This window comes from Musca domestica, unplaced genomic scaffold (assembly GCF_030504385.1).
Source record: "Musca domestica strain aabys unplaced genomic scaffold, Musca_domestica.polishedcontigs.V.1.1 4, whole genome shotgun sequence".
Classification (NCBI taxonomy): domain Eukaryota; kingdom Metazoa; phylum Arthropoda; class Insecta; order Diptera; family Muscidae; genus Musca; species Musca domestica.
The window spans coordinates 4,266,097-4,292,337 of record NW_026712328.1 but is presented as its reverse complement, the minus strand read 5'-3'; the positions used below and the strand labels follow the sequence as shown (position 1 = coordinate 4,292,337).

General features: G+C 34.8%; 2 protein-coding genes across 4 annotated transcripts in view; one reads left to right on the top strand and one right to left on the bottom strand.

Moving 5' to 3' along the window:
• The window catches only part of LOC101901053 (eukaryotic translation initiation factor 4B), a 151,368-nt gene that overhangs the window by 57,978 nt on the left and 67,149 nt on the right, over positions 1-26,241 (top strand). For 2 of the 3 annotated variants that reach the window (XM_059126891.1, XM_059126890.1), the window contains exon 3: positions 15,042-15,081. The exons of the other annotated variant lie outside the window; for it this stretch is intronic. In XM_059126891.1, the coding sequence (XP_058982874.1) occupies positions 15,042-15,081 (40 nt within the window). The remainder of the gene's footprint in view (positions 1-15,041; positions 15,082-26,241) is intronic. 3 annotated transcript variants of the gene reach the window in all.
• On the bottom strand, positions 4,006-7,734 carry LOC131804283 (uncharacterized). The gene has a single exon (XM_059126895.1). The coding sequence runs from the start codon at positions 6,070-6,072 to the stop codon at positions 5,419-5,421; it is 654 nt and encodes a 217-aa protein (XP_058982878.1). The 5' UTR covers positions 6,073-7,734; the 3' UTR covers positions 4,006-5,418.

Sequence of the window (26,241 nt, the reverse complement as noted above, 5' to 3'; positions counted from 1 at the left end):
ATAATTAGTCTCTAGTCGGTACATTGTCTTGGGTGGTTTTTCTTCGGAATTGTTATGAAAGTCGATTTCAGACAGTCTTGGGGGTATCTGCCTGAGTCGTAGGTGTAGTTAAAGGGCAATACTAAAAGTTGTATGTTTTCGTCGTCTATAACTTTATTAATTCGAAAGGAATGTCCTCTGGTCCACAGGATTTTTTATTGCAGATTCCGCCTCAGTTTTAGATATTGGGTTCCCTAAGAGAGGAGAGTGATCGATTAGTGTCAGTAAATGTTTGTTTTATGTATGTCTCAAAAACAGCTTTGTTGTTAATATATAATATTTTCGGTATTGATTGTAATATACTCCTAAGGCTTTCTTAAATCGCTTAAGTAAATTGAAACCGTCATGAAGCGCCTGCAGACGTTCAATTTCCTGACATTGCTTGTTTAAGTGCTCAATTTTTGCGGTTCGTATTGTTGATTGTATTTCTCTTTTAAGCTCAAAGTATGTTTCATAATTTGTGTCTTTATACATTTCTGTGAATGTGTTAAATGTGAATGAGTTAAATGTGGATACATAAGTTGGATTGCCATCGTTTAATATGCAAAGATTATACATATTAAGAGCATATTCGAACTTTAACCCTCGTTGATTTTGCTCGACCCCCATAAACGATAGAAGTGTGTGTATTTTGAAAAAATTTGCAGTAAATGTTCGTTAGGGTGTATGTAAATGGAGATAAAATATTATAATTATACTCCGATAGCGATGCTTGAAATGTATTATTTTACCTTCCTTCCTTCTTTAAAACTAGTGTTGGCAATTTGTCTTTAATTAACAGTTTAAGTTCTGTTTAGTTATTTACTAGTCCTTTAATATTCTATTGAACATTTTTAAATGTATCCATGGAAATATTACATTTGTGGGTGTGCTCTGAGTGTTACAAACTTAATTTCCTGTTTTTTATTCGTTGTTGTAAATATTGGTATTTTTTTTTTGTTCTCAGTTCTCTTCAAAATATTTTCGTTTTTTTGCTGTGTGATGCCGTGTAGGATAAACGTACCAGAGTTTTTTTTATTTGAACACTATGCTCGCTGTTCATGTGTAGTCTATACATATGGAGGTGGTTTTCTCCACGTTTTTCCTTGTTAAGTGGTTAATATGACTTAACCAAACTTAGAATTAAGTGTTAGAGGGAGGGAGAGAGAGATACCAAATATACACGTGTCTATGCACCATGCCGCCACAAATCTTAGCTTAACCCGCTATCACATGTGGCAAGCAAACCTGCACTTGCTTCATCAGTCTGCGTATCGCGTAATCTAACTCCAACATACCATATGCGGCAATTGAAAATTCTACATTATTTACTGCTCACTACTTTTTCTCATCTTATTTAATGTTTACTTAAAAGATCCCTATTTTAACAAATGTCTACTATCTATTCCTGCGTCTTCTTTCTGCAGCTAGTTGTGTGATATTTCTCTAACAGCTCCATCTTACAACCTTGGACAGCTTATCGTTCCAGCGTTGCAAGCGCTCATAATTTCTTGTCACTCCAGCCTGTATTTTACTCGCTGCACCACTTCCACCAGGCATCTTCATCACAACTTGAGATTCCTTTAGCATGTTATTATTCCAGTCACTCAGATTGCCACCTCCTTGTACACTTCAAAATATAACACTTTTAAAGTAAACATTTTCCTATTATTCTTTCCGAAAAATTAAAAACTTTAAAACATTAAAGTCTGACATTTTAGTACGGCGTATGAAGTTTTGATTAAAAATATCAAAGTATACAGGTTGCGCATTTTGAGTACTAAAAGGCCTAACACGGACTGTTGGAACGAATCTAAAATTTAAAGGTGGACTTTTTGCTGCAGTAGCGTTCACTTGGTAATATTTTTACAAATTCTTGTTTACTAGCAATCAATAAGTTTGAATATTGACGATTTTCAGACGATGTATTGTTATTAATAATAAATATATTATAAATTTTATTTAATATTTGTATGTAATTATTTTTTGGCATTTTCATACTTTTAAATATTGTTTGTTGTATTTTAACGAATTTTTAATACATTTGTAAACCGGAATCAGTAAATTTGGTAGACCCAATATGTTTCTTTGATGAGCGTTTGTAAGACACTACTTTTGATAATATAACTTTACTTAACTTAGCATTAAGTGTGAAAGAGAGATAGATACCAACTGTCATAAACACGCATAGCTATCTCACATGTGGCAAGCAAACATGCTGCACTTTCTTATTAGTCTGAGTAAAGATTTCATAATCTAAAGTTAGGATAGGTTAGGTTGAAAAGAGGGGCGAAGCAATTCGCGAAGTTGGGCATACACTTAAGCCAGTATAGGCCTGTTGTGCGCTCTAGACTAAGGGTTTTTTGAAGAAGGCGGACAGTTTACAGTCTGTTATATTTGAAATTCAGTTGCCTTTATGAAATTTCTTAACTGTCTTATATCATTTACCATGGTCTGATTAAGGTCTGGTATGGAGTTCTTCTCTAAGAATTGGGATCTGAAATTCCCTGCCTGTTTTGGCGAGAGAGTTTTCTATCTCGTTACCCCTAACTCCCGTATGACCTAGTACCCATATCATGCGTACTACGCCGTGTTGAGAATAGTTGTTGATTGAATTTATATATACGAAAACAGTTTTTGAAGTTACTGTTTTGGATGTTATAGCCCTTATAGCTGACTTGCTGTCCGTTACGACGTTTACGGTAGCTGGTCTCGTGTTGGCATTAAGCCAGTTCAGACACTCTGAAATCGCCCGGACCTCCGCTTGCAGGTTGGTGTTGTGATCGGGCAAGCGGAAAGAGATTTTGGTGTTTGTATCCTCGATAAAAAGTCCCAGTCCCGCTCTCTCCCCAGGCATTGAGCCGTCTGTTTAACAACAGTTTCCAGTCGGCATTTTTGGTAGGAATCCGTCGATCCACGAGTCTCTGGTAGGGATTAATGTTTTACATGAGGCAGCTACAAAAGTCTCAGATATCCGGCCCAATACAAAATTTTCTATAGATTCTCCCGTTGTTACCTGTAAAATAGTTTGATTGTATGTAGCGTGTTATCCACTCGTCCATCGCCCTGAGCCGTAAGGCCGCGACGGCCGCTTCATACCGTATCTGAATTTCAATTGGGTGAACAAATAGGATTGTCTCTAATGCCCTCATTGAGGCGCAAATGCTTAAACAGCACATTCGTTGGACTTTCTGTAGTATTTTGATATTACATTTTTTGTTCATAGCTGTCCACCAGACTACCTATTCGTATGCTAGAACAGGTCTAATTACGCTTTTGAATAGCCAGTTTGTCATCTTTGTATTGAAACCCCATTTAGAGCCTATAGCCATTTTACACGTTGTCCAACATCTATGAGCTTTGTTTGCTGTTTCTTGGATGTGGTCCCTCCAATTAAGTTTCCTATCTAGAATCACACCCAGATATTTAATTTTATTGGAAATATTGATTATCTTGTTCAGGAAGACCGGTTTAACGATGTGGCCCAGTTTTCTTTTCCTAGTTGATAGACGTATCTCAGTTTTTCCGGGTTAACGTTAAGACCTCTCGGTCTGGCCCAGTTGTATGCAAGTTTCAGAGGCGACTCGGCCCCTCTGACTGGTTCAAAGCCTTCATTGGTTAAAGTCCTTAGAAGACTGTTAATGGTGGTAACCCACAAGAGGGGTGATAATATCCTTCCCTGTGGAGTTCCTTGACCAACTTTGTCCCTTATGTTACCGTCATATAACCCACAGCTTATCCATCTATTCCTTAGCATATGGTTTATAGAGTCCCTAAGGGCCCGGTTGACCTGAAAATTAACTAAAAATTGGATGAGTGTATCTGAGCTGACGTTGTTGAACGCACCTACAATGTCAATGCATACTGCTAGTGCATAATATTTTTATCGAAGGTGCTCTCGATGTGGTGTACAACCTCATGTAATGCGATTTCACTGAACGTCCTTTAACGTATGCATGCTGTTTGTATTTAAGCATATCGTTTGAAATCCTGTTCTTTATCATGGTATCGATTGTGCGTTCCATGGTTTTGAGTAAGAACGATGTTAGACTTATCGGCCGATAAGACTTGGGTATTGCGTAGCTTGCCTTCCCAGATTTGGGTTTAAAAACTACCCTCGATTCCTGCCAGGCTTTAGGGGTATACGCAAACCCTAGGCACGCATTGAAAATTCCGGCTAAGTTGGACGAAATAAGGTCCACTTCCTTTTAGAGCAGAGCCGGGAAGACCATATCTGGTCCTGTTGCCGTAAACTGCTGATGGCTTCCTTAACCATCGATTCATCAATTTTAGGTGCTTCCTCAGTCGCGATCCTTCTATCTTCCGATATATCCGCGTGTGTCGTGATGCTCGGCGGGAAGTGTGTGCTCATCAGAAGCCCTAAGGTTTTTGAAAGAAACTTTTATTTTTGAAACATCATTCACGCTATCAACCTGTTCGCAGAAAAGCTTCCAGGAGTTCTTACTATTTTGTTGTATTCTTTAAGTTTGTCATGGTAGCTGTCCCAGAACACTGCCAGTTTTTTACGCCGAGCTCTGTTGTAAAGTCTTCGGGCTTCTTTTCCTTTGATACGAACTTCCCCTGCCATCCAGGGTTTTTCGTAGGCAGATTTCCTCTCTCGAAGTGGTCAGCATTCCTCGAAGGACATTACTAGGGTCTCCGTTAACCTATTGACATCTCTGTCTATGTCGTCTGTGCTTAGGCATTCAATTCCCTGTCCTAGCCTCTCTTTTACTAGTCTCTCATACTTCATTCAGTCAGTCTTGGATTTGTTCCGGAAACGTATTGGGTTCGGCGGGGCCGTGTTAGTTCAGAACTTAATTCTGAATCTCGTTTATAAGATTTCCTGAACAAAAATTAATGTCTAAAACCTCCTCCCTAATTTTGTTTACAAAGATTGCTTTATTCCCAATGTTATGAATTATTAGGTCGTTAGTATTTAGATGATCTAGTAGGGAATGGCCCCTTTTATTAATGTTAGCAATACCCCACGCTATTTGGTGAGAGTTAGCATCGCTACCTACTAGTACTTCGTTACCTGTTTGTTTTGTTTTGCTCACCAGCCGTTGCAGTTCCGACGAAGGTGGTAATGTCGGCGCGTCGAACGTTAAGTATACTGACGCTAGGTATATGTTTCCATTCCCCTGCCTCAGACCATTGTCGATAATTCTGGGGAGAAAAGAAAACATAAGTTTTTGTGACATATTATACAAGTTTTCGGTCGAGACCCTGTATTGGCATAGAATAGTTGGTAGTTTATATGATTTAGTCCAGAGACCTCGTTCTGAACTGTCCAAGGTTCCAGAATTAAACCAATGTGCATCTTACCTGAATATATTAGTTTCATTAGAGCCAAGGTTGCCGTCTCGCTCTGATGAAGGTTGATCTGGATCGCCTTGATCATTGGTCCTCCAGTAGACGGGCTTCTTGAGAGTCGGTAATATTGTCACCGACCCCCTGTTCTGTGTTGCTTGGGGGGTCTTCTTTCTCCTCTTCGCTGCTACACTTGGTGTCTTCGTCTCCGATCCTCACCTTATTATTTTTGAACTTGACAGCGTTCGAGACATAGAATACCATGCCCTTAGTCTTTGTCAGACTGGCCATCGAGAGATCGTCAACTCCAATCACAAGGAGAGTGCCATCCTCCTTCTGCTCTCTGTGAAAGACTTCCCATCTCTTCACGTCCAAAGTCTTATTTTGCATTCCAAAGACTTCGAGCATACGTTCCTTCCCGAATTTGCTGCCAAATCCTCTGACGTATACCGTCGTTTTAGTTAGGCGAGGAATTTCGTTCCACCTCACCAACTCTAGGCTGCCGTTTTCCCACGGGGGTTTTATCTTCTCGATAATCCCCTTTAAGGCGGCAGTGTTGGCATGCGCAGGAAGCTTGAAGAATATTTTATTATTCTTCATGCCGCTGCTCGCGATACGTATTGAATCTCCACTTTCCATGATGTGATCCAAATTATTATTGTTGACCATTTCCTCTAAATCTTCCAAATGGTCTTTATGCAAGTTGCCTGAACCTTTGTTGGTATCGATCAATGAATGCATAATGCATTTCGTCCCTCAACTGTTTTTGGCTGTCTTTGCGGTCAAAGGATTCCTGTTACAGATTCTTTTACGAGGCCCTTGACGTAGTTTGCCCGGAGCATCTGCAGGTGGGAAGCTCTTTTTCTTTTTCGCCGGCTTCGCGAAAGGACCCGGATAAGGGGACCTTATCCTCTTCGGTGTCTCCAACGGAGTGGGAGAGTATTTGTAGCCCCCTTTGGAACATCCTGCGCCTTAGCATTTTTGCTGTTTTGTTGCCTTTTGAGCTTTCGCCGTTGGGCCCCAGACAGCTTTTTTGTTCTGGTTGTGAGCTTCGCCAAGCTGTCACTCACTTCTTCTATCGTCTTGTGCGCCTCTTCCTTAGTAGGGTTTCGCAGGACGGTAGTATTGTTGCTGCTGCTGTCGGAGTCGGAGTCGTTGAAGGCTGGGTCGAGCGTATGCTTCCCCTGAGTTCCTCAGACCCTCTGTCTGTTTTGTTGCCCGAAGGCCGTGCTTGTAGCAATACCTTCGACCACAGATGCCAAGGCACCCACATCTCCGGGAGGAATTTGCACACGATCGTTGGATGACGACAGGGTGTGACTCGTGGCAGGATCACAAACACCCGCCGGTACTGGGTTATTTACTCCCTGCACCGTAACTTTTTCTTTCTTTATTCCTTCTTCAATGTGTGTTTTTTTGTTTTTGGGGAACCATCCTGAAGTCAGTTTTTTGTCCGCGGGGAGTAAAAACTCCTTGGGACTGGTGATCACACTATTCCGCTCCACCCAGTTCGTAGCTAGACGCCCTAGTTCGAGCAAAATAGTGTGATCATCCATCCCCCCTATCCGCCGGTGGGGACGCGCCTGGTAGGTGAACTGACAAACACCCTCAGGATCTAAAGCTAACATACAACACGCAGCAATTTAAAATTCTATATTATTTATTTCTAACTCGAAGGTCTGCTCGTCTTATCTATTTTAATGTGGACTGCAATAGAAAGATCCTGATTAACAATTCCCTTTCATCTACACTAAGTAGCCCCGCTATTCTCTTTTATTATAAAAACATGTTCATAGGATCATCTCTAAAACCGTTTATATATAACCCCGCTCGGTGTGTACCTTATGATTAGGTTATGGCAAATTTGTAATAATCAAAAATACGTTAATTAACAATTATGTTATTAATAATAATACACTGGTCTTAATAAATTATTACTAATTATTTTCAAACAATCGTTAACTGATTTTTTAAATTCTAACGTACTTGATGACAAACGCAAACTATTGAGATATGAATTATTAAGGTGAATTTTTAGAGGTTAAAAACTTGCATATTGAAGTTAATTTCAGTTTTGTGGAATTAATATTTCATAATTGTGGATCATACTTATTATGTTATAAATAAATTCTACAAATGAAAAACATAAGTTTTTCTGCGATTCAATTTATTTAACTACATCCAGTAGGTTGTTGTCACAACTGCCAAAGTAAAATTGGAATTTTCCCATATTCCTCTAATGCCGTCTGCACTGACCTAACTTTGACGTAGTCGTGCCGCTGTGTGCATATTGTATTACAATTTTAATAAGCTGATCAATCTGCAGTCTCCCGGAAATTTATGACTAAGTTTCCGAGCTTTTTGAATGTAGTTTAGTGTTACCTCTTTCTATGGATTAGGTACGAAACAAAATCTGATATAAGTAGTGTACTACACGTATGCTATTTACAATTTAAAAGAAAATATTATATATATAAAATTAAACCATTTGTAAAAAATTTGCAATTAACCAGTGTAGCTTAGTTATAATCAGTTTCAGTACTAATGGATCTTCAAGACACTTACATGAATGAATGCATAAAGAAGCATAATGAAACAAAATTTTATATTTTAGTAAAAAAGTCAATTCTATTTTATGATATGCAGGAACCAATTAATAAAAATCTGTAATGTTTATTTAAATTTTATTTATTTCTTTGTGGTATAGGTTTAAAAACAGTTTTATAATTTCGGTATAAATATGCCCAAACAACGTATATGCACCACACAAATGAATGTGCTGATATCTGAAATATAGTTGATTACAGATAGTCTTATAATATTTGAGGTACTGCTGATTAGAGGTGAATTCTATTATTTATTAATATATTGTATTGTATTTATTTAAATATTGTATTTTTTAATTAAAAATACTCCTCCATCCTCTTCTGTTACATTGTTATCCTTCACTTCTTTCTTTAACATCAATTATGTTGTGACGCGACAGATACCGATTTGATCCCTTTTCGGAACAACTCTAATTTAGTAAAAACTCTTCGATTATTTTGAAATATTTTCCAGAGGTAGGTATTTTTAGCCTCATTCCGGGAAACAATTTTTTTCTTGGGGGACGGGCCCGGGACCCCGGGTTCAAGACCTGGGCTGGACCCGGATTCACTTATCCGATATAGACTATGTAGGTATCGTTTGAAAGCTTGAAAATATATATCTAACAAGTAGTCACATGATGGGGTAAGTGGTCACGGTCTGAAAGTTATAGTCAATTATTGATTTTTTAAACCCGGATTTTTTATAAAACCCCCAAAAAGTCGAAAAAGGGCCCATTATGGGGATCAACAAAATTAATGCCAAATTATAGCTCTTACCTTTCCAAAATGCTACAATTTGTGCTAATACCTTTTTCGGGTCCAGAGATATGGGTCTTTCCAACCCCATACCCCTTCATGTGACCACTTGCTGGATTGGTATCATAAACATTCAAACGATACCTATATTGCCTATATCGGGTAAGTGAATCCGGATCCAGTCCGAATCTTGAACCCGGACTTTCGGGTCAAAAATCTGGGGTCCCGGTTCGTCCGTGCGTCCCCCAAGAAAAAAAGGTTTCCCGTAATCAGGGTAAAAATACCTACCTCAGGAAAAAAATTCGAAAAAGTCGAAGTCTTGTAGTATTTGCGAAATCATTTGATATTATAGTTAAGCATGTCGATCCATTCCAATTGTACTTCCTGCTACATGAATTTACTTCCTTTTGAACACATTCCATATGCTCCTTATTGTTTTTAAAATACGAATACAAAATCTTGTTGCACATTGTTCCATAAAAGTTCCAGTCACTAAAATTGGAACTTCACAAAGTTTTAGTACCTGATGAAACATAAAACAGAAAATCTTGTGTAAACTTTACTGTAACATAATAAAATAATTCTTAAATAATAACAATCCTACCTACCTAACAAAAAACAATGAGTACAATATATGTTATAGTCGTCGAGAAATTGCAAGTTCTTTCTCCAGATATTTGCAAAAATTACCTATTTTTCAAAATGAGGGAGAATTGTCGTTTTTGTCCAATTACTTTAGTTTCAATGTGTTTACTATGGAATCCCATATAGAAATAAAAAATCGGTGACAAAAAATATGAGGTGTTGGCCGGGCAAAACGATTTATAAACCGTTTTGTGATGTAGTCTCTAAGCAATTTTTAACATATTCATAGTAAAAATATTATTAATTATTTAATATTAACTGTATATTTTAAGGAACCAATAAAAAATAATTAAGTCTTCTTATACCTCATTTTCAATACACCATCCTAGACACAATACAAACTATTGTGCCCAATTTTGAAGCTCTACGTCACATAATGTGGGATGTATCGTTCAACAAACGGGCACATCGTTAAATACTTAAAGGGGTCAACAACGAATATTTAGATATGTTACAAACGGAATGACCAATTTAATATACCCTCCTTTCCAAGTTGGAGTGTATAAAAAGGTACACTCACATTGGGCGCCTCATTCTAGGAGCCCAATCTATTCAATAATCGCCTCCAACTAAACTGCAATATCTATACAGTTTTCGCACCCGAAATGGAGAGGAGGTGAGGAGTTCAATAGTTGCGAACGAACCTTTAACCAGTTATTTCCTTCTATTTTAAGTAATGGAGACATCACCACCGTAAAACTGGATGGTGATAGAATAGTGTTTGCATTTTGTTATTTTGTCGTAGCAAAATAGTTAAACTTAATCTCATAATTGTTTTTTTTTTTTTTTTAAAATAACGTTTATTTATGACAAATGAAAATGTTTATAAGTCCAAAGCTGCCAACCGATTCTGAACCGGTTCTGCTCCGGATCGGTTCAACAAGTTTTTGGCCAAAATTAGGGTTTAGTGTGGTAAGAAGACTTAATTATTTTTTATTGGTTCCTTAAAATATACAGTTAATATTAAATAATTAATAATATTTTTACTATGAATATGTTAAAAATTGCTTAGAGACTACATCACAAAACGGTTTATAAATCGATTTTCCTGGCCAACACCTCATATTTTTTGTCACCGATTTTTTATTTCTATATGGGATTCCATAGTAAACACATTGAAACTAAGGTAACAAAGTAATTGGACAAAAACGACAATTCTCCCTCATTTTGAAAAATAGGTCATTTTTGCAAATATCTGGAGAAAGAACTTGCAATTTCTCGACGACTATAACATATATTGTACTCATTGTTTTTTGTTAGGTAGGTAGGATTGTTATTATTTAAGAATTATTTTATTATGTTACAGTAAAGTTTACACAAGATTTTCTGTTTTATGTTTCTTCAGGTACTAAAACTTTGAGAAGTTCCAATTTTAGTGACTGGAACTTTTATGGAACAATGTGCAACAAGATTTTGTATTCGTATTTTAAAAACAATAAGGAGCATATGGAATGTGTTCAAAAGGAAGTAAATTCATGTAGCAGGAAGTACAATTGGAATGGATCGACATGCTTAACTATAATATCAAATGATTTCGCAAATACTACAAGACTTCGACTTTTTCGAATTTTTTTCCTGAGGTAGGTATTTTTACCCTGATTACGGGAAACCTTTTTTTCTTGGGGGACGCACGGACGAACCGGGACCCCAGATTTTTGACCCGAAAGTCCGGGTTCAAGATTCGGACTGGATCCGGATTCACTTACCCGATATAGGCAAAATAGGTATCGTTTGAAAGTTTATGATACTAATCCAGCAAGTGGTCACATGAAGGGGTATGCGGTTGGAAAGACCCATATCTCTGGACCCGAAAAAGGTATTAGCACAAATTGTAGCATTTTGGAAAGGTAAGAGCTATAATTTGGCATTAATTTTGTTGATCCCCATAATGGGCCCTTTTTCGACTTTTTGGGGGTTTTATAAAAAATCCGGGTTTAAAAAATCAATAATTTGACTATAACTTTCAGACCGTGACCACTTACCCCATCATGTGACCACTTGTTAGATAGGTATTTTCAAGCTTTCAAACGATACCTACATAGTCTATATCGGATAAGTGAATCCGGGTCCAGCCCAGGTCTTGAACCCGGGGTCCCGGGTCCGTCCCCCAAGAAAAAAATTGTTTCCCGGAATGAGGCTAAAAATACCTACCTCTGGAAAAAATTTCGAAATAATCGAAGAGTTTTTACTAAATTAGAGTTGTTCCGAAAAGGGATCAAATAGGTATCTGTCGTGTCACAACATAATTGCTGTTAAAGAAAGAAGTGAAGGATAACAATGTAACAGAAGAGGATGGAGGAGTATTTTTAATTAAAAAATACAATATTTAAATAAATACAATACAATATATTAATAAATAATAGAATTCACCTCTAATCAGCAGTACCTCAAATATTATAAGACTATCTGTACTCAACTATATTTCAGATATCAGCACATTCATTTGAGTGGTGCATATACGTTGTTTGGGCATATTTATACCGAAATTATAAAACTGTTTTTAAACCTATACCACAAAGAAATAAATATAATTTAAATAAACATTACAGATTTTTATTAATTGGTTCCTGCATATCATAAAATAGAATTGACTTTTTTACTAAAATATAAAATTTTGTTTCATTATCCTTCTTTATGCATTCATTCATGTAAGTGTCTTGAAGATCCATCAGTACTGAAACTGATTATAACTAAGCTACACTGGTAAATTGCAAATTTTTAATGCTTTTAGCCAAAATGTTCCACGAAATGGTGTAAAAAAGCTATTTGTAGTTCGTAATGAGTTCTTGCTCCGGTGGCGGAACATTTAATATGTAGGTTCATGTTTTCAGCTCGCATATAACGGTACCTAGCGATATTCGGCATTTTGATGATTCCAGTGGTCCAAAATATGTCTCATAAATTTCCTTTTCCCTTGTAATATATATATATATATATATATATATATATATATATATATATATATATATATATATATATATATATATATATATATATATATATATATATACTAGCTGGCCCGGTCCGCGTTGCCGGCCCGTAGTTTTTGTCTATTATGCATATATTCCCAAGCATAATTATTCACAGATATGACTGATATAAGTGTTCACGTACAGGTCGATTTAAAGTGTTTTAAAATACCTGTACCCATTTTTAACCAGTGGGCTTCAATATTTAAACCGTGGGCTTCAACTGTGTGGATGTGCTATACAAATCTATTAAAAAGTATATATCAATCTTATCGCCATATAAGGGATCAAATTAATTTTTAATATGGTAAAAATCGTAGCAAAATCTTCCAGTCAAATGAGCAGTAATTTGGAATTTGCTGTATTTTGTATACTACATAATTGAGGGCTGAATGATTTAAGAATAGCCAAAGTTAATTACTTTTTTAAACCCATTAGCAACTTAGATTGTGCATTAGAGTCCTCATAAGTCCCCCTAACCATGTCAGTCTGTTTGTCCGCCAAAAGGTGGACTTGAGAGGGTATTATAACATGGATAAAAATTCTAAAATTTGTAGATATGTTGAAATTTTAGTGTAAGATTTTCACCCCCCCTAATACGCATTATTAGCCAAATTCTTTGAAATGTGGTTAAATTAGGAGGTACCTTCTTTATATGGGCACTACTCCGAAACATCGACCTACATTGAAAACTTTCTTCTACCCCTTATAATCCAAGATGACAAATAGAGGCCAAATCAAAAATATAGCAGAACAATATAGCATATCATAGCATTTCGCGTGATTTAAATAAGTAAAAATAGTTTTATCCACCTCATAATTGAGGGCAGAATGATAAGATGGGAATTAATTTTATTTGCCATTTAAATTGTAAGTTGGAGACCCCTTAAAGTCCATATTTTCATCATAGGATAATCCAATGATGATTAAACAAATATTCGGTCCCGTGCTACTTTCTTATATTTGTAATTTCTTCATGTTTACACAATTTATTTCATATGGATGCACATCCCAAATCTTCGTTCCCAACCAATATTCTCTTGGGGGTTAAAAATTCAATAGAATACAAAATTTTCTTTTCTGACCACACATTAGATGTGAAAGTTGACTTGGGGATACTCCAATGTGGGGACTTTACTTAAATAAATTCCTATGTGGCAATTATCTGTATGATGGTTCCCTACCCCAGGGTGGCATAAATAAAATTTTTTAGCCAAATCAATTGATGAATTTGGTCAATACCAATATGGGCCCTACTCTGAAAATTTCAAATTTTATGCGAAGAGGTTATCTACCCCCTTAGAAACAAAAATGTCAAATAAGGGCCAAAAAATGAAAAAAGTGGCCGGCCAAGACCCCAAAAATAACTTAAATCATAGATGGTTATATAAATATGAAATCGGGTTGTTCCCTTATCCATGAGTTATGATCGATATAAAGACCTGCAAATGTGATTTTAGGTATTTTGAATGTTTGGGAAGAATTTCTGGAAGGATATAAAACCTTTTCTTACTAAAAGTCCCATTCGCTCTACTATTTTGCACCTTTTATTTCAATATTGGTATATTACTTATTATTCTCCCAAAGAATTTTGCATTTTGAGCTCTCATTGGACGGATCATTGTCACGCTTTGAAATGAGCCCCATTAAGCTTTTTCGGTCATTTTTGTTTGTTTAAATGTGTTCGCATCTTTCAGCTAACCCACGATGTAGGCCCTGGAGTTGAAAGGTAGATGTCAGTTAACATCCTATTTCGCACTTATTTAATTTTTTTAGTGAAAAATTATTCTTTATTTTGTTCACAAAAAAAAATTGACAAAAAAAAGAATAACAAATTGAAAAAGTCTTCAACTTTTTCCCTGATTTTTTACAGCAAATGTTTTAAGATCCTTCCTTACAAAGTTTGTCAATAGAATGTACTATTACTTTAAAATTCGATTCCATTGAAAATGTTTTTTTGATTTTTCCAATGAGATCTCTTTTTCATGATTTTTCGGCGATTTAGAAAAAGTAATTATCTTTTAACTTTGGTGTGACCGCGTTAAATTATTTCGATATCATCTATTCCGTTTCGCCACCACATAATTCGCTACTACACTTCCATGTAACCCGCCATCAATTTCAGTTCTCAAGAAATCAAGTCAATTAAATAAATTGGTATAAATATTCGAATTCAAAAATAAAATATAAAAAAACACTACAAATGTACATTAGAAAAAAGTAAGTCAAAATGGAAAAAATCATGCAAAATAAAACATTACTATTGTACATTTGAAAAGTCAAAATGAAAATGTTAATATATCACATTTTTACGCGATTTTTTTGGATATTATCCTTTTCGGAGAGTAGACAACTCCGAATTTGTGTGAATCGTTAAAATTAATCCAGCGGTTCTTAAGTTATAAGCGTAGTAACTAACACAACTTACATTTATATATATAGATATATATATATATATATATATATATATATATATATATATATATATATATATGTATATATTTTATATATATATATATATATATATATATATATATATATATATATATATATATATATATTTTATATATATATATATATATATATATATATATATATATATATATATATATATATATATATATATATATATATATATATATATATATATATATATATATATATATATATATATATATATATATATATATATATATATATATATATATATATTGGATTAATATCCTCTCAATTTGTCTTCTATAAATTTCAGATTACAAACCCTCTATTCGTAAGGATAACATATCTTTAAGGTAAGTTTAAGATACGAAACAGTAAGATAAACTAAACAGCAGTAAGATCGCCTATACACATAGAGTATATATTGTGAAAAAAGAAATTAAGTTGTGAAAACTGTAGTTTGAAAATAATACGTTCGGTTTTTGCTGCTGTTTTTTTTTTCTTTTAGAAAGAATATTTTATAATCTTATTGCTTTAATACTTAACATGTTATGTCAATGCTTCTAAAGCTAAGAATTTATTTTCCTACAAAAATGCGAATCACATTTTCTTCGTGTACAGATGAATCTACAGATCTAATTGAGATTCCTAATTTCTTTCATTGGCTTCTGTAAATAAGAAAAAAAGACAACCGTTCCGTCTGGGTTCTATTTCAATTCTACTTTTTATTTAAAAATATGTTTCTTAAGTACTACTGAAACGTTTAAATATAAAAATATGACGAGTAATCCATGTATAACTAAGTATAGAATTGATATACTATTCATTTAGGAAACCCCTTCCAGGAAACGACTCAACTTCTTTGTCCAGTCCCTCTTGCCGATGCCACCACCTTTATCTGCCGGCTTCATTCTCCATACCGAATTAATAATCCATCGTTGCAGACCGCCATCATTCACGTCGTAAAGGATTTTCAATGGCTTCAAGATAAACTCCGATCTGTCGTCTTCCATTTTAACGGCCATTGGTGATTTGCTATTGATTTCTCTAAGACAATACCGTTCAGGAACCAGAGAACTTTGTCTCTTCTCTCTTCTTTTTCCACTTTTCGATTATTTTTAAGTAACTTGATAAGTTCCTCCCGGAGTGGTTTTCCATCTGTCAGCGCGGGTGCGTCACCAGAATTTCCTTCCAGATCTCGTTCCTTAAAATAAGGACTTGCCGGCGGGAAAAAATTCCCAGAATTTCCTTCCAATCCTGGAATCTATTCTTTCAACAGCATTATGTCCCTCTCTTACATTTGGCAGTTGTTTAGACATCTGCTGGAACATCTGCTTCATTTCTTTCTCTTCGATTGTCAACTCTCTTCTCTATTCTTGGGTGTAGATTCAATTCTAGTTTTTTTTTTTAAATATGTTTCTTAAGTACTACTGAAACTAATCTAATTTAACCTAATAGCAGCCACACAATTATTCGTATTAATTCTAATATTGAACGGAGAACATTTCAGGGCTGCTTGACATTTCATTCAAGTGGTCTTGTTCATCTACTGAGCGCATCGATATCTGTGCATGTGGGTCATAACCTTTATTATCTCACACATTATTGTATGCGTCAGTGCACAAGACCATCGAATTGTTCACATGTGATATTTTTGGCGGGTGGGAATATGTAATTTTAGAATATTTATTGTTTATTGCCGCCTCAACCGCACTGAAAAGTATGTACGAAGTATTTTGTAAAAAGTTTACACGAATTATGTTTGAAATATTTTACAAAATTCCCAACTTTTTTAAAAAGTGCATGATGAAATGTATTTTCCACTCATTATCATTATGTTCCTTCGATGCCATCCGAAATAGAGGCCTTGGAATGAAACATCCACGATTATATTGGGCATAGCCCTAAATGGTTTGAAGACATACAACAATTGCCAGATCTCAGTCCTAAACAAACAAGGTGGCTATCACTTAAATCTATTAGAAATAAAATACGGAGGCTCGTAAAATAATAAATACTTCTGGATTACCAGCACATTTCATATACAAGTGTCAATTCCCACACTCCACCTCAAATGTACATGACTGGCCAATACTCTAAGATTTTCCAATTCCGATAAAGTTAGTGGCTTAGTCAGCGAATCTGCGAGCATTTCTTCATATTGCAAATAAAAACTTTCTATTATCTTCTTTTTGTCATAATCCTTAACAAAATAATATTTCTTATCAAGGTGCTTATTTCTATTACTCAAATTCTCCTCTTTTATTAAATTAAATAGCTTCTATTGTCTTCGAAAATTTCCATTGGGGAAATTGCTGGCTTTCAAAAATTTTCCTAAGCCACTTGGCTTCTTTTGCTTCTTCCGGCAATGGGATGAATCCTGCTTCAGTTGTAGACAGAGAGACAATTATCTATTTCTTGCATCTGAATGCACAACCATTCAATAATAACAAATAGCCAGAGTTATTCTTTTGATCAACTCGGCAATCAGACCAATTAGCATCGGCTAATCCGACTAGAATATTCGGCGTATTAATCTCACAACTGAGTATTAAGTACATTCCTTTTAAATATTTTACTACGCGTTATAGTTCAATCCAATCTTTTTGCGTAGGACAACTTATTTTGAGAAATAATATGGATATAGTTTCGGCAATGTCAGGTCGGGTGTTAACAGCTACGTAGAGTAAATATCCCAATAGACTTTGATGTTCTACATTTGTCATCAAAGTTTCAGATACTGAAGGTTGTACTTGATACTGGACTGAGATTCTTGACTTCAAAATGATTATTCAACATTTCACCAATATTTGAAGCTACCAATAAATCATCAACACACACCAAAATATATAATTCTCCCCCATTGATGACTTTGGCGTATTACCACCTTCTCGTTAGTCAAATTGTCTTTGAAACCTTATTCCAAACATATGCTTCTTTCTTTAAACTATGAATGCTTTTCTTTAGATTACAAACGTTAGCGCACTTGATATCCATGTGATGAGCATGAATTTTCTTTTGTCCAGCAATTGACAGTAAAATTCGAAACGTTGATTGTCTTGTTACATGAGCAAACAATTCATCATAATCAGCTACATTTTCTGATTAAAACGTTTGGGTACAAGTCGCGGTATATAGCGTTGAGTTGTTTTTAATTTATAAATCTATTTACATCCAACTATATTTGCATTTTCTGATTTATCACCTAAATCTCACTTTTCTAACATTAAATCCTCCTGCATTGCAGTAGACCATTTTTTTGTTATTATAAAACTGCTTCCTTGTATGTTTTACGTTCAATAATAGAATCAGATTTCATAACACATGCCGAATATCGATCTGGTAGAACACTTTTATTTATTCTTGAAAATCTACTATAGTTTCCATCATCATCATATACCATCATTTCTTGTAGCTGGCACTTCTTTTTTCTCAGGAAAATATTCCAAATCACTGTTCAAACTATGGAAAGAATCATCACGAGATTCAGCTTCTTTTACATTTCTTTTTAAAAAACATCGATCAAATATCGACAAGAATCCTATTTTCAGTCGCTTTCAGCCTTTTTATTTGAATTCATAAATCTGTAATCTCTGTTTATCGTGGCTTTATTGGTTTCTGTATAAGCAAACCGCAAACCCTTACTTTCTTCACCATATCCCATGAACGTTAACAACATAGATTAATTGTCCAACTTCATTCTTTTCACACGGGGAATCTAAACATAGCTTTTGTTTCAAATATTTTAAAATTTTCTGTATTCGGTTTGGAACCCTGTCATTTTTCGTATAGGATGGAACAGATTTTGTAATCAAACTATTTTGCAAATAATTAGCGCACAATAGGGCTTCTCCCCAATATTGTTTCGGTAATTCAGCTTCTTCTATTTCTAATATCAAACCGGTTCTTACTTTCAGCCACACTACTTTTTGATTTTTTATTTTAAAATAATTAAATTTTGGCTAGTAGTCGAAGGGTCCATTATTTTTGATAGCAGCTGCACACCTACGAGGCATTGAATCTATAACACGCTCAATTTGATCCTTGGGTATGCTTTCCCAGGCACCCCGATTCTTTAGAAAATGTTGTGCTTATTTCTTTCCGAATCTCGCTTGATCTTCCTATCTACGATACTTCAAAGGTTTTCTATGGAGTTTAGGTCAGGTGATTGTGCCGGCCATGACAAAACATCGATTTTTGACTCCCGCAACCAATATTTGACAAGTTTTTATGCAAGTTTGGGATCATTGTCATGCTGAAACACCCAATTGAGACGAATGTTTCACTCAGCGTTAGGGAACAACGTGATGTCCAACACATCTTTCTAAACAAACCGATCCATAACTTCCTTTATTTCATGGATAGGCCCAAGTCCATAGAAAGAAAAACAGCGCCACCACATTTTTGACCCTCCCTCATGCTTCACTCGAGCCTTGTAGCACTGCGGCATGAGTCCTTCATTTTTTGGTCTCCTCACCGTAAATTTTTTCACGTCTGAGCCTTCAATATTAAACGTAGACACATGCCAGAAATAATGTTTTTCCTTTGAGCTTGATTCCACTTAATGTTATCGTTTCCGAAAGCCTTTTTAATTTTTGCAGATATAAATGGCTTTTTTGATGGCTTACGGGCATGCAGACCATTTACCACTACTAGTCTACGCACTGATCTCGAGCTTATATCCAATGATTGCTCTCTCACCAATCCAGTTGAACTGGTTGTTTTTTTTTTATTTCTCTCACAATTTGAGGATCAGTACGGGCTGAAGTTTTTCACGGCCTTCATCCGTTATAGACTGTTACCACTGATCCAGTTTCAAAAAACCGACTTAGTATACAGAAATAATTATGAAATCACAAAAATATTTATGAAATATTTCTCGGAAATCATTATCTGTGATATGTTGTTTTCATAGTTACTGATAATTTACTGTTTTATTTATGTACTGTATTTGCTTCTAGCCATTTTTAAACTTTTTTTTGGTCAGTACTTAAAAAACAAAAAGAAAAACACATGCTATTGTAAAAAACTTCTCAAAAAGGATTTGTGACAAGCGAAATTGTCGAAGAATTGCAGCGGTCATATGAATGTAGAATAGAGTTGCTTTTGTTTTGTGCAAGCCAAAATCGGGTTAATATATATATATATATATAAAAAAAAAAAAAAAAAAAAAAAAAAAATATATATATATATATATATATATATATATATATATATATATATATATATATATATATATATTTTTTTTTTTTTTTTTTTTATATATATATATTAACCCGATTTTGGCTTGCACAAAACAAAAGCAACTCTATTCTACATTCATATGACCGCTGCAATTCTTCGACAATTTCGCTTGTCACAAATCCTTTTTGAGAAGTTTTTTACAATAACAATTTGCTACCGTCACATTTCAATTCTATCGCTTGTCAATCTCCAAGTTGTCGCATATATGACACCATGATGAAACATCCAATCTGCACACCTATATCCTGCTTATTTTTATACTCTCAGCCATATGGCTACAGAGGGTATATAAAATTTTATACGGTCAAAACGTGCCTAGTCGAAATAACGATTTAAGACACTAGTCCTCTTTGGATCAAATCCGTTTCAGAACATTTGGAGTCGATTTAGCGATGTCCGTCCGTCCGTCTGTCTGTTTGTCTGGCCGCCTGTTGCGCACCATAACTCTCGGAGGGAATATCCGAGTTGGTCCAAACTTGGCACATCGTAATATTTTTGTCAAACTTATATCGAGGTTGGAGATGGGCAATGTCGGTCTACTCCTTCTGGTACCTCCCCCACAAAAGGTCGAAATTTTCAAAATATATATTTTTTTGTACAGAAAGTGAAAGGATAATCAGATTTTGCTCCAATTTTGCACATCTTAATATTTGCGCCAGTGCCAGGTCAAGTGTGAAAATGGACAATATCGGCCCACTCCATCAAGTACCTCCCCCACAAATGGTCAACATTTTGAATAATTACAACTCTCATAAAATGTGATGTAAGAGTCCGATTGTCTTCAAATTTCACACATTCCAATATTTATATTAACCCAAGGCCTGGTGTTAAATACCTCCCCCACAAATGGTCGAAATTTTCAAAAATACATATTTTTTGCGCAAAAAAACGATAATCCGATCTTGCTGCAACTTTGCAAATCCTAATATTTGCGTCAGTGCTAGGCCTGGTTCGAAAATTGACAATATCGGTCCGCTCCTTCTGGTATCTCTCTTACAAACGCTCAAAATTTTCAATATCCGTGAAGCTCATAAAAAGTTAAATCAACATCCGATTCCATTCCAGACATGGTACATCTCAATATTTACATCAACACAAGATCTGTTATAAAGATGGTAGAGATCGGACCATTTTTGTTTGCATAGGGTTCAAGATTTTGAAAAGAAAGTGTAATAAAAATCCAACTCTCTCTTTAAATTTCACACATATAAACATTTTTGCTAACACAAGATTTGTTGTGAAGATGCTATATATATGTGAACCCCTTCTGGTACCTCACCCACACAGTGACACAATTTTAAATACTTTTATCTGTCATAAATTGCGAAAACAAACTCAGCGATTCTTTACAACTTGCTATATCTAAATATATGTCTCTCAACCAGAATCCTGAGATGAATATTGAATTTAAGATTTCCTATAAATTGAATATAAATGTTCGATTTTCTTATATATTCATAATAATATTTATATCATATTTATTTAGGTCCGATATGAAATATCAATATCAATATTGACCCATTCATTCAAAACCCACTCCATAAAGGGGAAAGGAGTTTGAAAATTCCTAACAGAAGTCAAAATATTTTTAAATAATCGAACATTGGCTGAGAGTATACATTTGTCGGCAAAACCGACCGATACTTTTTTACTTTTTAAACGGTTTTATTTAGCTCACCCCGTTTGTTTTATTTTAGGGTCAAATTTAGTAATTAAATTTCACACTTCCTGTCAACCGATTAATCTGAAATTTGGTATACACTTTGGATTTTGGTGACAATACAATTATGTTATTCATTATCATTTTAAATCCAAGATGGCGGTCGCTACAAAATGGCGGATAACATACGTACCTACGTTTTATCAATCCCATCAATATAGGTATCAAATGAATATAAAAAATTGAAATCCAAGATGGCGGCCTTTACAAAATGGCGGATAACTTAGGTGTTATCAATTCCATCAACATGGGTATCAAATGAAAGATCTCAACAAGTAGAATACAATTTATTATACAAAATAGAAATCTAAGATGGCCGGCGCTATTAAATGGCTGATAACAATTTTTTATCAAACCCACCAATATGGGCATCAAGAAAAAGGGCTTGTCAAGAAGAATACAGTGCTTAAGAAGAATACAACCTCAATATTTAAGATGGCCACTAAATGGCGTATAATAATAAGATTTAAATGTAGAAATTGCATTTGTAATTTAGGTATCTGATTAATCCAGCCTGATTCCACCACCCAAGTCAAGATTTTGTATAGTGTTGAGGACTGTGTGGCGTTAGGGTGTCTAAAAATGTACACCACCCAAGTTATGGTGGAAAACGCGCCGAGAACTGTAAGGCATTAGGGTGGATAAAAATGAAATGTCGTTGGCGTTTTACCCTCAAGACTCAGGCGCATCTTGTTGTTCATAACCTTGCCTCTTTATTGGACCTCTGGGGGGATGACCGCTTAAATGTCCAGTACTCGTGGGAACAAAATGGTAAAAAATATAAAAAATACAAACACAGATAAAACAGAAACTGCAACACAACGTAAACAAAGGCTTAAAAAAAGCGAAAGTAAAAAAAAAACAAGTTAAAAAGTATCAGTCGGTATTGCCGACAGATATATACCCTCAGCCTATGTTCGATTAAATAATCGAAATATATTTGACTAGTGTTACAATTATTCAAACGTTTGACCCTCTATGGAGCCGGTTCCAAAGGAATGGGCCAATCTTGTCCATTTTGTATCAGACACAAAAATATGATATAAATATTCCAACGTTCCTGGTATGGATTATATTGACTCACTCCTTCACTTTTTATGAGATATGTAATAATTTTTAGAAAATGTTAAAATGTGCGTGATGTACCATATAGAGTCTACCGAAATATTCCATTTTTATACTTCATCTGACTCAAATAAAAAATATTGAGCGAAATATTGGACTAAATTACATGAAAGGATATTTATGTCCAATTTTATACGAAATCATAAATTCCGATAAATGTCATATTCATATCAAGCTTCTTATTGAATTTGAGCATATTTGAGCATAGCAAAAAGTAAATATTGCTAAATTGTTTCGAAAGTTATGACAGATAAAATTATTGAAAATTGTGACCCTTTGTGGGTGAGGTACCAGAAGGGGTTCGCAGATATATATCAACTTCATAACAGATCTTGTGTTAGCAAAAATTTTTTTTTGTGAAATTTGAAGAGATTTGGATGCTTATTTCGCTTTATTTGGGCGTTTAGTTTTTCAAAATCTTGAACCCTAAATGGTTCGATCTATACCACCTTTATAACAGATCTCTTGTTGATAGAAATATTGAGATGTGCCAAGTCTAAATGGAATTGGATCTTAATGTGGCGTTTTATGAGCTTCATGGGTATTCAAAATTTCGACACTTTGTGGGGGAGGTACCAGAAGAAGTGGACCGATACATTCCATGTTAACCGAAGATCCTGGTTTTTAAATAATATTGGAATGTGTGAAATTTGAAGACGTTCGGATCCTTACATCACATTTTATAAGAGTTACAATTATTCAAAATGTTGACCCTTTGTGGGGGAGGTACTTGATGGAGTGGACCGGTACTGTCCATTTTAGCACCTGACCTAGCACTGACGCAAATATTAGGACTTGCAAAGTTCGAACAAAATCGGATTATCCTTTCTCTTTCTGTGCGATAAATTATTTTCTTTGAAAATTTTGACATTTTGTGTGGGAGGTACCAGAAGGAGTGGACCGATATTGCCCATCTCCGAACTCGATCTAAGTTTGACAAAAATATTACGATGTACCAAGTTTTTATTAAATCGGATACTCCCTTCGAGAGTTATCGTGCGCACCAGCCAGCCAGACAGACAGACGGACGGACGGACATCGGTAGATCGATTCCAAATGTTCTGAAACGGATTTGGTCCAAAGAGACCTAGGGTCTAAAACCATTATTTCGACTAGGCACGTTTTGACCGTATCAAATGATATATACCCTCTGTAGCCATATGGCTGAGGGTATAAAAAGGTATGTCACCACTGTCCGGAAACTATTTGCGAATAATGAGGCAGAATTTTTGATTGTCGACGAGATTTCCATGGTGTCTTATCAAATATTATGCATGATGAACGCTCGATTAAGGCAAATTAAGAACTGTGGAAATGAGTTTTTTTGAAAAGTAAACGTATTACTTTTGCCTTTAAAGGTTGATAGCCATAAATTTGTACGGGTGTGTGTCTTGTTAGATCTCGATCAGCGAATTATATTTGTGATAACTACTATAAAGTAAGTGGCATACTCTCTCCAAGTAGCACAGTAAAGAAATTACCCGCTACTTTCTTTTGCTGATATGAGTATTTTCTTTTTATGTAGTTGTTCGAAATCAGGCGATTTGACTTTAAGTGTATGAGTGTCAAGATGGCACTAAAAGGTAGCCATTTTTCAGTCTGGAAGGTTTTTTCTGTGTATGTGATTCCGCGATTTAGCCAGTATTGATTACCAAGGTTATAAAAAGGAGTCTCTTAAAAAATGTCTTCCTCATTTAATTCAGATCTTTGATCAGTTCAAGCGTATGAATTTTGAAATTTGAATTTTTTTCTTAAGAAAAGAAAAAGTTTACTTCCTTGAAAACTTCACAAGAAATCAAGTTCTAAAGTGCTTGCAAAAACCTAGTACAGTGAATTTTTTGGCACTATTGGTTTTTTAATCATTGTTATCGCTGGACGACGATTTCATATAGATGTCTGTCTGCTGTTATTCTGGTGAAACTTAGATGTTAGGAGCTACATTTTTTTTGTCTCCTAACAAAAACCCTAGTATTCTGTTTGACATAATTTTACTGGTAAGATCATGTTAGATTTGAACTTCCCCATAGCAGATGAACTAATTGTTCTTGGTTGCCTTGTCATTTGCTTCTTAGGACTTCTTCTATTCCCCCAGCACATGCATTTTTACCCTTGTGTCCACATACTGCCTCAGTGGAGTCGATGTTGGAAGAGAGCTGTCGTATTCATGTACACTTTGCACATTTTTGTGATAGGTTCAGATGCACACATAAAAAGCCGACGGGCCATGTGATTTGTTAAGTTCCTTTTAAACCAAAGAAAAGGGGAGATCATAGTGGAAAAAGTGTTCTTTAATCGAATTTGACATAAAACGGGCAAAACAAGATCGAGAAAAAAGTCATAAATTTGTAATTTAAAAGGAAGAAACTTCAAATTTTGTGTGTTCAAATTAATTTTTATGTAAAATCGATTTTCTTATTAAAAAAGATCAGAAAGAAACGGCATTATAACAGTGGAAATAGTGTAGAGAGAAGTTATTTATTTTTTTATAATTTCATTGCATAATACCGAAAATAAAACACAAAACTGTGCAATATCAATAGAGTACAGAATTTGCCAAACATCATATTGCCGGAGTCTAAAGAGCTGTTTCAAACATCATCTGAAAGGCCTTTCATCGTGGGAGCTACTCTTGAAACCAAGTAAGTGCAAATCTCTTATACAAGCCCTGAATGACTACAAAAAAAAAGAGATCAATACCTCGAGAGACTGGACGGACAATCCATTATGTTTTTGTCAGTGCTCTGTTTCATGTAAAAGATAATTTTAATAATAATAATAAGTTGAAGAAATATTAAAGTGTTCAAAGTGCCAATTTCAACATATTGAAAAGATCATTTTTTTTGTATTCGTTCAATTATTTGTCGGGCTGTGCTGGTTTGTTGAATATGTTAATGCTACAGTTGGGTTAACAGTGGATGGTCTGTTAAGCAAATGATCGACTGTTAACGCCTGCCCTAGAGAAATAAAAGGTTGGAAATCACTGCTAGAATTAAATTTGTTTTGGGTTTTGCATTTCAATGGTTAAATAATACTCATATTTATTAACATATTCAAAATAAACAGCTTGTTTGAACGTTTTCTATATTTCTTATTTTTTATTGGCAGTCAACGGTATTAACTATATAAAATTTAAACCGACGAAAAACTTTAATTTTAAAAAGTTAAGTTGCATGAAATTATACGAATGTCAACGACTTAACAGCTGTTCGTTGTTAACAGAAAAATGAATGACGTTGGTGTAACTTACACAAACATACACTTCATTACTCTTTCATTGATCTATTTGCATAATTATTTTTTTATATACCGTGTTTGTTTCAATACCAAAATCAACCCTTTCATAGTTAAAATTTCATAATATGGATTAATTGTTGTTTATATTAAAATTATTTATTATCATTATATTATCTTATATTTTGAATGC